The sequence below is a fragment of the Pristis pectinata genome, chromosome 6 (assembly GCF_009764475.1).
Source record: "Pristis pectinata isolate sPriPec2 chromosome 6, sPriPec2.1.pri, whole genome shotgun sequence".
In the NCBI taxonomy this organism is placed as follows: domain Eukaryota; kingdom Metazoa; phylum Chordata; class Chondrichthyes; order Rhinopristiformes; family Pristidae; genus Pristis; species Pristis pectinata.
Genome location: NC_067410.1, coordinates 95,125,498 through 95,139,959, shown reverse-complemented (window position 1 = coordinate 95,139,959; position 14,462 = coordinate 95,125,498). Strand labels below are relative to the sequence as shown.

Sequence of the window (14,462 nt, the reverse complement as noted above, 5' to 3'; positions counted from 1 at the left end):
GCATTTGCAACTCAGCATCACATGGGGACATTTTTCTACTGGGTATAGCTCCAAGAATATCATCGTCTGCAGGCTGATGAGATGATGCATCTGTTGCAGAATAGACTTGCAAAGTAAGATATTACATTTTAAAACAAACCTTTTAAAATTGCGAACACAATCTTTTTGCAACATTTCCACCACACAAATGTGACGAATCTTGCAGTGTTTTACCAAAGTGGTAGGTTTTTGCAGTGTTAATATACATATTGACATCCCTTATGCACTCTTTGTCCTTAGCTACAGTATGCTTATCCTATATAAAGTACTCGTTTGTTTTAATTATGTTCAAATTTATTGCTGTTGGATGGACTTTAGTTTGGGGAGACACAAAGCTTGGTTGCCAGAATGTTAGAATCTGAAGCTCAGTGTCTGGTTATCCTTACTGAAATAAAGTTTATATTTGGTTTGATCATCTTGGACTCCATTCTTACCATTTGATTGCATTGGATCCAGATGCACATGTTATATAATTGAGTATAATATAAAACCATTTCCAAATAAGGGACCATAACACGAATTGTTGAAAGTAACTTCAAGTTCTCAAATTGATTTTGTACAAAATTAGTTTGATTATGGAAATACCTGCACTGTTTTCTTGTGTTTATTGTATCCCCACACCACTATAGAAATTTTCAAGCCACATTTTTATTTGAGGAGGCAGGGATTTGGGGCTACCATCCTTAGAAAAATATGCTTTGGATCCTCGGCTGGCTATTAGTCCTGTAGAGAACTGTCAGCTATGTCCTCCTAACGGGTCAGCTTGTTTCTGCCTTGGGCATTTGTGTATTCAAATCAGAAATGAGCTGAAGCCAAGTGCTGTGCATCAGAGCCCCCACTCGACCACTGAGCCCAAGCCTGGACCATGGGTGTGCTGAGCTGAGGGATGGGATGCACTTCATTTGAGTGGGTTTACCGGCCTCAAGCAAGAAGGCAAGTGATTTCTTTATTTTTCTTTATATTAATGCTTTAAATTAATATCTGGTATTATGGTTCGAACTAAATTTGTTTTTTTTTTAATTAGCTCAGATTATATTGCAATTGGAGTATTGTGTATAGTTCTGCTTGCCAAACTACAGGAAGGATGTGGTAGTGACAGAGTGCAAAAGAGATTCACCAGGATGTTGCCTAGAATGGAGGGCGATAATTATAAGGAGAGGTTAGGTAGGCTGGGTTTCTTCTCATTGGAATGTAAGTGGCTGAGGGGCATAAATAGAGTAGATAGTTTGTCTTCTTCACAGGGCAGGGGAGCCTGGAACTAGAAGACACAGAGTTAAGGTGCGAGGGGGGAAAATTTAAAGGGGATCTGAGGGGTAAGTTTTTCACACATCTGGAAAGAGGTGCCAGAGGAGGTGGAAGAGGAAGATACAATTACGACGTTTAAAAGGCATTTGGACTGGTACTTGGATAGGAAAAGCACAGAGGGATATCGGCCTAATGGGATTAGTGTAGATAGGCATCACAGTTGGCATGGAAGAGGTGGGCCTAAAGGGCCCTTTTCTGTGCTGTAGAATTCCATGAACATTTTTAAATGTCTCTGGTTTAAAGGCAGTCAAAATCCTTTGATAGCAGTGAGCTGTCTAAAGGCAATTGCTAAGTTTGAGGGAAGGGCTTGGGATGCCTGAGACCAATTTGCTGTTGGCGGCCTGCCAGAGGGCCTTCAGGTACAGAGAACTGGCTTGGCCAACCTTCTGCATCCATATAATATTATTTCATCTGAGTAAAATAACACTAGATCCAGTGAAAACACCATGATGAAGTAGGACATGCTCTTTGTATAACCACCTTTGTGGTTCAAATGACTTGAAAATCTAGATTTCCTCCATCCTTTGTAAAGAAAGATGCAAAGTACTTGTTTAATATTTTAACCACCTTATCTTATTCTATATCAGTAGTTCTTTAGATCCTTAAAAGACAACATTTTTCCTAGTTATCTGCATGTATTTTGTGCTTGTATAACATTTCAGGGTGAGGAATAAGTTTAATGTTGCCTACTAATCTTCAAACCACCTCCTGTCTCATATTGACCCACCGATCAGCAGTACTGGGAGAAAGAACATGAAAAATAATAGACAAATTGTCCCCTCAAGCCTGCTCTTCCATTCAAAAAGATCATGATTGATCATTTAGCTCTGCAGCAACTTCATGAGAAGTGTTTGGGAAGCTGTTGATGAATATGGAATAAGTATTTATGTTTCAGAACACCAAACCTGTTATAAGAGGTTCATTGTCTCATCAAACCATTAATCTTTATTCCATGTTCATGCAATGGCAAATATTACCTATGTAACTCAAATAAATCTGGTAGGTTAATATAGCAAGTTGTATTGGTTGCAATTAAGGAAATAGCGGATTGTTTATCCATACAGTTAAAGAGCAGCTATTAATTTGGATGGTGGAGTCATTGGATAAATGAGGCTTTAAGTCAGAAGGCAGAGATTTGTTGATCCTCACAGTGCACTTTATTCTCTTTCAGCTTCTATTCAATTTTTCAAAACCTGTTCTCAAAACACTTCAACAAAGACAACAAATTGTTGCTCATTTTATTTCTTTTTGTTCAGTGCTGAGTTAATTGATTCATCAGATTGATCTTGATCCAGCTTGCTCCTTGTAACCTGGGCTACTTTCTCACATTCTGCAGCCCAGGGTCTTTTTGCTCTGGAGGCTTTGCTGCAGTGAGCATCTTACAAATGTTATGTACCAGCAACAATAGAAACATGACGAACAATGTTTAAATGTTAGAATCTATTTATTAATAACTACTTATAATAACAAGATAAATAAAAACATTAGATATTAGACATTGACCCCAAAATAAACCGAAGTGTGTGTGTGGCAAGTTCCCAAACCCCAAGTCTAGGAACAGTTCTCAAAGTTCAGTTAAGCAAGTCATGAAGCAAAACAATGAGCAAAGGCTTTTATAAACCACATTCGCCGTGGCTATCCCTCGAGGTCGAGGATGGTGGTCTTCGTTCTGTTGATCTATTTATGGGCTCAAGCCCACAGAGCGGAGACGCCTGTGCGTGTATTTGTTTAATGTGTACTTGATGTTGCACTACAAAAAGCACACGATACTTCACAAATCAACCAACTGATTCCAATAGCATGGAAACCACGACGATTGGAGCTGATGGATTTGCTGCAGCCTTCATCTGCCTTCACAGCCGTTGAGTTCAAGTAACTTCGTCCGCCTGTTCCACTGTTGAGGTCTTGGTTGGATTGTTCTTTGTCAGGGACCTCACCATTGACCCTTACTGCCATGGGTGACCCTACCAGGAGCATAGCTTCAGACAGCATCGCTCTCGGGATCTGAGGATCACACAAGCTTCTGCACCACGACAAGGTGACAATCCACGGAGAAGATAAACCACGTTAGAATGCAGAGAGAAGGAGTTTACAAATTCCACAAGTTCCATGATGGAACCAATACGACACCTCAATCGCTGAAGAACTCTGTTGCTTTCAGTCAGAGATATCTGCCACTTCGAGGGCACTTAATACGTGGCCGTCCACAGACATATCTGGTTCCTGGTACAGGTTAACAACAAAGTGGACTCCACAGATTGCTCCAAAAATCCATGCATGGATTGTGAAGTGACAGTCACAACGATTGTGCTTCACTTGTAAATACAGAGACTGGCCGTCAGTGCTACCAACTTTTACGTCTCTCTCTGCCTCTGTCTCTCTCTCTCTCTGTCTCTCTCTCTCTCTGTCTCGCTGTCTCGCTCTCTCTCTCTCTCTCTCTCTCTCTGTGAACATCCGCCTTCAGACTCGTACATCATTCCAGTTATAGACGCTTATTTGCTCCCACTTGTAGCAGTCAGATAAAGCCACACACTATCGCACTACCATCCAGGTGCCTTAAAGGGACACTCACCAAGGAGCAACCTGGCTCATAACACAGCAGAGCAGTTTGTGAGTGGTTACTAAGCCTTGGGCAGTGGATCCCAAGGCCTAGTCCCTGGACCACCCTGATGGTCTTGTGGTTGCTTGCTGCTCTTATTAGAACGTGGATAGAGAATTGGGTAAAGGACAGAAAAAAAACAATGAGAATAAATATGTTGTTTTCAGATTGGCAGACTGTTATTGGTGGAGGGCCACGAGTGTCCATGAGATCAGCTATCTACTATTTATTTTAATGGCATTTGAAAAATGGTATGCAACTTATCCAAGTTTGTTGCTGATAGGTGAATTGTGAGGAGCACACAGCATTGATAAATGTGGTGTAATAGATGTGTGAATGGACTTTGGGTGTGCTACACAAGACGCTTCTTAAGAGGATGGAACACCACAGAATTAAGGAAAACTGGTGGTGTGGATATAAAATTGTCTCTGACAGGAAGTGAATGGTGTTGGATGGATGTTTTTCAGATGGGTGATGGTTTGCTGTGGTGTTCCCTCAGGCTTTGTGTTGTGCTCATTACTCTGCAATTATGTGACCTCAATTTGGATGTCGTGAGGAGTAGTATAAAATTTGAATTAAAATTTAAAGTAGTATGGTGGGAAGGATGATACAGAAAAAGTGGTGAAGTGAACAGAAGTGTGGCAGCTAGAGTTTAATGTGAAGAAATGTAAGGTTTTAAATTTGGAATTATTGTTATGGAAGATGGAATGCTATAAATGGCATGAATTTGAGAATTGGAAGTGTAGGTCATATTCATGAAGTAGCAAGTGAAAGTTTAAAGGAGTACACAGGTTATGAGTTCACAAATATATATTAAAAAAAAGCAATAAGATCATACTACAACTTCAGAAGTCACTGGATGGACTTCAGCTGGAGGGTGTGACAATTCAAGACACTGTATTTCAGGAAAGATGCCAAGTAAAGTGGCAGGGAAGATAAATGGGTATAGAAATGTTTACCAAACTGTTATTCAGAACTCCATTTAGGGTCTCTGGACATGTATAATACAGTAAATGGGTTTTGAAATATGTTGATGTGACACGTTGCAGTGGAGATCTGATTTTAGTTTGGAGAATTAATGGAACTTGTCAAAGTAAGTTTTTGTTTAATTAGCCAATATTTCCTTTAGGAAAGGTCAATGCAGAATATCAAGCTCATTATCACAACCAGCAAGTGGCTCATCTTTGCAAGAAACAATCTACTGGAGGAACTTAGGTCAAGCAGCACCTGTGGGGAGTAAAGGAATTATTGACATTTCAGGTTGAAACCCTGCATCGGGACTTGTGATACAGGGTTTCAACCCCAAACACTGACGATTCCTTTCCTCCCCACAGATGCTGCTTGACTCAGAGTTCCTCCAGCAGATTGTTTGTTGCTCCAGATTCCAGCATACTGTATACAGTCTTTTGTGACTCATCATTCCAAATGGCATACATTGTTTTGTTATCCAAGCATTGCTGGTTATGTGTAGAACCAGAGGACTCAATTTGTTAAGTCACTAATGCTGCTGGAAATTACTGCAGCAGCCACCCAATTTGAGTGTGTAGAGAACAAACCTTGAGCATGTAACTTAGCTGCTGCTATTAATGGAAGTGCAAAATGCCATAATCTACCTTATCAAATCCTATTTGGGTTGCATTTTCCAGAAACAAATGTAATTACAATTTATACATTTCTATCTGTTTTTAAGTTGTATTGGTTTAAGATCTGGCCAGAAAGTTACTTCACTGTCCTTTGTTGTGAGTCAAACACTGTAATGCTGCTATGTCATTTTCAGCATGGAAGTCTCTATTGATCTATTGCAAGTTCTTGCAGCCAATTGGCTTTGCAGGTGTAATCTCTGCAGACAGCTATTAAAATAACGCAACATGTATGTAGCACTCTTCCAGTTATAGGGGAGTGTTGCAATTGAATAGATGCTGCAATGATCGGAAGGGAGAGAGGGTGCTTTGGGGGATTAGAGGGGTTTGAATGGGCTACTGAAGAACAGTGCCTTGACGACTTACCAGGTCTATATCCTGGATACTCTTAGCAGGAGGTTGCTAGGGAGGAAGCAGTAAGGAGTAATGTTATTTGAGTGCAGTCCATGAATGACAGCCCCGTGCCTCTTCTATGGGCTGAAGGAAAAGTAGATGAAGCTTTTTTCCTCTGTTTTAGGGTGAAATGTGCAAGTGAAACTGATTGTTTTTGAGTAAGTAAGAACATACTTTTCAGACCGCATATCACTCTCGTGCCAAATTTTGTGCATTGCACTACTATTGACCTTATTTGGAGGAGTTTTGCACTAGAAGAAAGGAATCCCCTGATGGGCACTAAGACTTCCATAAGTGGATGCAATATTGCTGCACTCTGAGCTTACTGGATTTTTTAACTTCATTCTTAGAGATGGCAAATGAATTTCAATGTACCTTTGTTTGGTGAGGCCTTAAAAATTGTGATGTCAGCAGTGCCGCTGGAGGTAGTATCTGAATCGGAAATGCACAGGATTCAAGTCCTCTTCCAGAAACCTGGGCACGTGTTCCAGGCTGATGTTCTGAGTGCAGTTGTGAGGGAGTGCTACATTGACAAAGCTGCTCTATTCTGATGAAGCATTAAGCAGAGGCGTATAATTAGACATGCATCTCTCTTATGTAATGGACATTTAAAAAAAATCATGCCACTCTTGAAGGGAAAACAGGGGTTATCCTGGTGTCCTGGCCATTACTTATTCCTGAACTGTCATCCATAAAATAGATTTATCTGGTCTTTTTTTTACTGTTTGCTGAGTACAAATTATTTGCTGCATTTCCTACACCACTGACTGCTACCATTTATATAGCAACATTAAAGAAGCAATGTTCTTTATGGGCACATTATCAAATCAAAGTGACACTGAGCTATCTATGTAAGGAAAATTGGAGGGGATGACCGAAAGCTTGGTTGGAAAATTAGGTTTTAAGAATGTTTGTAGGAAGAAGGAGGTGAAGAAGCAGAGGTGGAAAGGTTAGGGGGGAAATTTGAAGTCACAAACCTGTTTGAAAGGTGCAGTAGCAAACCCAATATTTATCCATTTCTGGAGAATGAATTAGACCGCTGTTAACATTTCTAAAGCTGCTTTTGATTAATATGGGCAGAGATTTGCTGCCCTCTGATGTTGATTACCTTTAACAACAGCCTTGAGCAGAAAGAGGAGAAAGGGTTTTGTACAAAAATAGTTGTTACCTTTTGGGGAAAACATGAGTGTTCCTAACAAAAATTTGTTGTTTTCCCTATAATGCATACCACTATTCTGGAGACTACCACTCAGCTTGAGCTCCTCGGTTGAAATTATGCAGGGGCTAATGATAGCTTTCACAGAAATGCCAAGGATTTATATCTGTTGCCTTTTTGGTTCAGAAATTGGTGACACCATTCTTGTTTTATCATAGTTCACAAAGTAATACTTAAAGTCAGAATCAGATTTATTATTACTGACTTAGATGATGTGAAATTTGTTTTGCTACTATAAATTAGAAAAATAAAGAAATAATGCAAAAAAAAGGAATTAACAAAGTAGTGTTCATGGTTTTGTGTACCGTTCAGAAATGTGATGGTGGAGGGGAAGAAGCTGTTTCTGAATTGTTGAGTGTGGGTCTTCAGGCTCCTATACTACCTCCCGGATGGTAGTAACGAGGAGGGCATGTCCCAGATCGTGGGGGTCCTTAGTGATGGATGCCACCTTCTTGAGGCATCACCTCTTGAAGATGTCATTGACGGCAGAGAGGGTTGTCCCCGTGATGGAGCTGGCTGAGTCTATAACCCTCTGCAGTCTCTTTTGATCCTATGCATTGGAGCCTCCATACCAGGCTGTCATGCAACCAGTTAGAATGCTCTCCACCATATATCTATAGAAATATTGTAACAGTTTTTGGTGACATACCAAATCTCCTCAAAATCCTATTGAAGTAGAGCCGCTAGCGTGCCTTTTTTGTGATTGCATCAATGTGTTGGGCCCAGGATAGATACTCTGAGATGTTGACTCCCAGGAACTTGAAGCTGCTCAATCTTTCCACTGCTGACCTTTCCACCGAGGACTGGTGTATGTTCTCCCAACTTCCACTTCCTGGGCTATTTGATTTTGTGCACTGAATTGTCGTCTTCGCTTTACCAAAGTGGCAGAAACATGTTGCATGGTACATTCTTTCCAATGTTATGTCCTGTATGTTGTGCAAATGTATCCTCCTAAGAACAGAAGAACTGAGAAGATCAGCACAGAAGGTGCTTGATATCTGGAACTTGCTGCCAGAGAAGATGGTAGAATTGGATACAACCACTACAGTTAAGTGGTATTTAGAGAGACACTTGAATAGACAGGGCACAGAAGGATGCAAATGTGATGTGGGCAAATGGGGCCTGTGTAGATGGCCAAAAAAGTTGACATGGTGGGCAGAAGGGCCTGTTTCTGTACTGTATATCTCTATGATGCTATGAATATCAAGAACCAATGTGCAGTCAAGGTATGAATGATTCACTGGTTTGTATTTCCTCTGAATTCCTTCAAACTGTGCGAGAGCCCCTGCCATCAGCTGGAATTTTGACCCTCTGTCTGGTAGTGTACTTGGAGCAGTCTTTGCCTTTCCCAGTACCCATTATCTATACATGCAACCATTTGACAGCATCCAATTACAGCATCACCTTTGCAGACTGATCAAAGCAGACCTGGAAATGCATGCGGTACTTTCTTTCCCCAAGATGGTCAACAATGAATCATTAATTAAAAATGTCTTTGTTCAACAAGCTTTTTACTTTGGTATCTTTCTCTTTTCTCTCTATTTGCTAAATATGAAATAAAACAAGAAATGTTGGAAACTCAGCAGGTCAGGCAGCATCTGCGGAAAGAAAAACAGAGTTAGCATTTCTGTTTTTAATTCAGATTTGCACATCTGCATTTTTTGTTATTTTTGTAGTTGAATGTGATTCAGCTAGACTAAAGTGGGATTCCAAGTTGATATTTGTAAAATTCCAAAAGCTCTTCTACAAATTCTTTATCAAATTGATTTTAAAATATGTCATTTTGAAGAGAAAACAGCATCAAACTTTTTTTCCCATCTTCCTTCTGTTCTCACTCCATTCTGGCTCAAAAAGTCCAAGTATAGATAGAAAGTAGTCTAATGAATTACTGTAGTCTGTTGAAATTAACTTTATAATATTATATCTGTTTCTGCACTGGTAGAACAATCACTGTAGCCATTAATCATATGTTCGTCTTTATCCAGCAGCTTTCTCCAACTCCTTTGCTGGAGTGTGAATCATGTCTGGTATATTAATTAAAAGGGTGTTTGGAAACTCTGGTTATCTTTTATCATTGTAGGGAGCCCAGAAAAGTGGTTTTACATCGAGGATCCACAGGACTAGGCTTTAACATCGTTGGCGGTGAAGATGGAGAAGGAATTTTTATCTCCTTCATATTGGCAGGAGGCCCAGCTGACCTGAGTGGTGAACTAAGAAAAGGAGACAGGATCATTTCGGTACAGTGCTTTGTATTTTGATTTATCTTTTTGTAAGTTACTTCTTTAATTTAGTCCTCTGATTGTAATTGTGGTTCTCTTGGAAATCTCAGAAATCTTTGGAGTTACTAGTCTCCACAAGCTCCCATGTTTAATTTTTCTAGATTCATTTATCTCTCTCAAATCCATCAACAGTAATGCATTTGCTTCATGTGTTTATTAAAATTTAATTAATTTTAACAAACTTTTATAGAGAATTCAGTTAAGCTTATGTAGAGTGCTGTTATTTTGCATATTAAACAAGGACATCAGTTATTTGCACATGCACTGCGCAATGGCATGTGTCTGAGGATCTGAAATATTCGTTCCAATGATTACTTAATTTGATATTAAGTGGCTGCATTCAATCTCCTTTTAACATTTAAGCTTTCCAAGGCAAAGTAATGTTGATGCAGTGAAATGGTCCCCACTAGGATTAATATGGGTTGACAGTAAATAGGATGATAAGAAAAACAATTAAACAAATAAGACAAATGCCAATTTAACAAATTTAAGACGAGAACAAAAAATGCTATGCATATTAAGTGCTTCTTGGTTATTACAGGACTTAGCTCTTATATAATCAAGTAAAAAGGAATAAAAAACATGCATTTAACAATTCTTCTCAATTTTGTATAACATTAGAATTAGAAAATAGTTTTTGTTGCTTTTCAGTGAATGCATAACAAAATACCAAAAGCACAAAGGAAACAGGGTGCTTTCACTCTTGAACACACACCTCTTTTCCCACTATTTCGGATATTAACTTCTTGGTTACACATAATGATCCTGTACATAATGTTTATGATTTCAGTGTGTCCTTTGTGGAGCTCAGGTATTTTGGGTCTTTGGCTGAAAGCTGTATTTGGAGATGGTTGGATGCTGCAGATCATTTTCGGTGTCAAGTGGCTGTATCAAAATTTTGCAAATGGGATCACTAAAATATTCTATTCCACCATTTTCTCCCCTTCCAGCATATCCCCTGCTGAAGATTTCACAAGCTTCCTACAGCATGTTTCAATAATCCTCGCCTTATTGAATGATCTATGCCAACATTGAAGGGCCTCAGATCATTCATTTGCAAGCAGCATGTCAGGAGAGTGCTCATGTTCCCCTGCTTGATGTTGATGTTCTGAATCAGTTGCACCCCATACTGATCAATTTTCTGATCTCAAGATGGTGTTACCTAGTGTTTTCTTTACTCTCCTTTGTTCTCAACTACAAGGAGACTGTGAACTAAAGTAAATTGAGGGCATAAAACCTTGCAATCATGTGAAAGATGTTTTTCTCATTTTAACAGTTAAATTTTATAATTAAAATGTAATTAATATTTTATAGAATTTTTAATTAAAAACAAAATGCCTCCTGAAACTTGAAAGAGTTAAAGGAATGCAGAGAAGCTTCTGAGTGTTCGCATCAGAATATAGACTGTCTTTGATCTTTGATATAGGTGAATGGTATTGACCTGCGGAGTGCTACCCATGAGCAGGCAGCAGCAGCACTGAAAAATGCCGGCCAAGCAGTCACTATTGTGGCACAGTACAGGCCAGAAGGTGAGTAGGTTCGATCAGTTAAAAAGCAATCAGAAACCAAATCTCCTTTATTTCACTTTTACTTCAGTTGATGTTGGTATTCTACAGTTAATCATAAGAATGTTATTAAAATAAATGAATTTAGAATAACCTGTTTTTATCAAATATCTATTAGTTGCTGACAGACATGATTGGAGTTTGTTTGTCTGTGGTGATGCGCTGTATTTGTTCCAGCTCTATAGATCATTTTTTGAACATTCCACAACAAATCTCATTTATCATTTAAATGTTCATGTGTGTTGATTTTTAATTGGCTTGTATTTGTGGACTGTAAATGAATTGAGTTTGGAAATGTGTGCTTCTGTATTTAAGCTTCACATAAGCAATCCAGTGGTTTTCCTGAGCTGCCAAGAAGGGAACCTGATGGTAGATGGGTTGGGGGCAGAATTATCAATAATTCTGATCTGCAAAATGGAGGCTATATATATATATATATATATATATATATATATATATATATATATACACACACACATACATACATACACACACACAGATAGTCATAAATTATCATAATCTGTTCTGTCCCCATTAAAGGTACAGATACAAGTGTTGTAAAACCATCATATCACAGAGAAAACAACCGTCATGAAGTTCATGAACTGTATTGTAGCCATCTTTCCATTAAGTTTGATTATTGCTTGGTGCTGGTCCTGCATAATTAGATAAAGTGCATAATCCCAAACTCTGCCTTTTAACTGCTAAGATTTATTTTAAATATTATTAATCAGTTAACACTTTAGATGGCAGATCTGGGGTAAATGGTAAATGAAAGTTGGTGCTTCTGAATTTACTTTGTGAATTAAAGTGCAAGTAGGTATCATTTGTGTCCATCATCTATGTTATATCACTGCCTGTAATTGTTGGCCAATTTAATGAATGGGTATTCTATTTTAACTCCTGCAGTGTAGCACACTTGCTGTTACTCAACAGATTATAAAAATAATTTGAGAAACCACTTCATCTTTTTTTTTCTCTACTTTGAAAGCCTACCTCCCCCTCTGTTTCCACACAATTCAGTTGAAAAATCAGTAGGAATTGCATTAGTATCTATCATATTCCCAGTGAGGTTAAAATCTGCTTGTATTTGAGCCATGAATGAGCCCTTGAGTTGTAGCTTTTTAAGTATTCCAACTGATCCAATAAATTCAGTGGTCCATAGCAGACAACATCAGAAGAATGATGGTTTGTAAAATACCTTGCTTCCCCCAATTGTATGAAGGTTTGTTTTAAAGTTTGCAACTGGCTGACTGTCCATTTTTTTTTAGTTGAAGTCCATCTTTACTAGTCACAGCTGTACTTGTGGTTAATGGCAGCTACTTTGGATATTTACATTACACAGATTAGCCTAATAATTACTCTTTACAAATTACTACCAATTGCGTTGACAGTTTGCAACTTATGTACATTTTTATTTATCTCTCTTTAATTTGGAATTTTTTCCCATGCCCCATTTAGAACATGTGATGCAGCTTTCTTCCGCAAGTTTTTTTATTGTAAACTTCCACACAGATGTACTGCATGCAGTGAGGAATCTCGGAAATGTAAATTTTCCCCTGTTGTCTACCCTGTGTTTGGTACCTTTATTAGCACCTTGAGTTAAAAACAGTGCCTCAAGGCCTTCACGAATAAAAGTTCAATTTTTGTGTCGATGGTAAGACTGAAGAAGGGAATGAGTAGTGAATTCAACAGATCCCCAAGCAATTTGCTTGACAATTTAATCAGGATGTCATGAGATACTATATAATGGTGCTGTGCTGCTGAGATCATTAATAATTTATCTTTGAAATGCAGAGGTATGAATTGTACAACTATTGGAGAAATATCTAGAGTGGATTTACCTTTTGGGAGTAGAGATATTTGAGTACAGCTACCTGAAGACTTTATGGACAAGTGGTTAAACCCTCTGAAGATTTTGTAGGAAGATTACCTAAAGGCAAATTATCTGCAGTCTGCAAGACTAGGAACTTGTGAACTAAAATATCTTTTCCTCTTTTACATTCTTTCAGCAGTTAGAAATCTGAAGGTATGATTCAGGATCATACATTCCATTCTCATTAACAGAGGCTTCTTCCTGGCTTCATGCCAACAGATCTCAGTTTTGTAAATCATATGAAACAAAGCTGATAAACCTTCCTCGAGAGAAAATGTATTAATCTTAATATTACATTATTTTCAGCTCAGTAGCATTGCTTTGAGGAGTATATTAAGGATTGGAAATTATTGAAGTTTTTCCCAGCATGCTACTGAGACCCTGATGTGGGATGCACTGTGTGGCATGCTAGGGAGAAATAAATATTAACATGCACAGTTGGTTAAATTGTTTTTGTGTAATTGGAAATGCGTTTAAGTTTGTACTGCAGTTAAGGCAGCTGTCTGTTCTCACAAAAGATAGTGTAGCAACTATGAGCCATCTGTTCTCAATAGTCCAAATGTTACTTCATATATGGCTATGGGCCAATCAAATATCATTAGCTACCTAGAGTTGTGAAAATAAATGTTTAAAAGGGAGCACTTCCTTAAAGATTCAAGATGGGTGTCTTATACCTAGTGCTGAACATTGAGCATATTCAATACACTCAGTGTTATTGTCCACTATGATTAGATTGGCCATGGACACAGTTTGTAATGACAGTTAACTTGTTCAAAACGCCCTGAACCTCAAGTTGGAGCATATGTCAAGAACTATAATGCTGGCAGGGGAGAGGATGTGATCTGCCAGGATGCATATAGTTTTGTTTTCTTTCAAGAGCTGTTAAACCTTGTCAGGAAAGAGATTCTCATCTTGCCATGGCAGTGGAAGTATTCTGTATGAGTGTGGTGTCTCGTGTTCGTGTGAAGTCTGCGGAAGCTGCATCACCTTGGGAGTGACAAAGGTGTTGCTTGAGATGTGCAGACCCCAGCAGATCTTGGCGCTGCAAGACTTCCTTTGCTGCAGGTATTTCAATGTAACCTTTGGGTGTTTTCAAAAAAAAAAGGATGGCTGCTTGAGGGTGCTGAAACTAGTTGAGGAAAAAGATTCTGAAACACCCTTGTCACTGCAGAGTGGAGAGGCTGCCCTCTCCCACAAGCAACAGAGCAAACCCTGTTCGTGTGTTCAGTCCACATGTGCCTGTTCTTGATGGCCTTGGGGTCTTTAAAAGGTACTTTGGGGCTGAGGGCAGAGATAAAAGCATATATATTATCAATGAGGTACATGACATGCAGACATGCAAAGGTGCATTAAAGACATGCGGGGGTCAGAGTCAAGTTTATTGTCAGATGCACAAGTACATGTATGCACAAGTGCAATGAAAAACTTACTTGCAGCAGCATCACAGGCACATAGCAACATATAAGCAGCACTCACAAGAAAAACATAAATTAAACATCGTGCACAATTTTTACATGGAAGAATGCAATTGGAATTTTAAAAAAACAAAG

The 14,462-nt window shown here is 38.8% G+C and overlaps 1 protein-coding gene across 15 annotated transcripts in view; it reads left to right on the top strand.

Moving 5' to 3' along the window:
• Positions 1 to 14,462, top strand: part of LOC127571818 (disks large homolog 1-like) — a 339,770-nt gene that overhangs the window by 268,413 nt on the left and 56,895 nt on the right. For 14 of the 15 annotated variants that reach the window (XM_052018549.1, XM_052018544.1, XM_052018548.1 and 11 more), the window contains 2 exons: positions 9,273 to 9,429; positions 10,898 to 11,000. In XM_052018549.1, the coding sequence (XP_051874509.1) occupies positions 9,273 to 9,429; positions 10,898 to 11,000 (260 nt within the window). Of the gene's footprint in view, positions 1 to 9,272; positions 9,430 to 10,897; positions 11,001 to 13,832; positions 13,978 to 14,462 lie in introns of those variants that run through there. The other variant, XM_052018547.1, reaches the window with a different exon arrangement.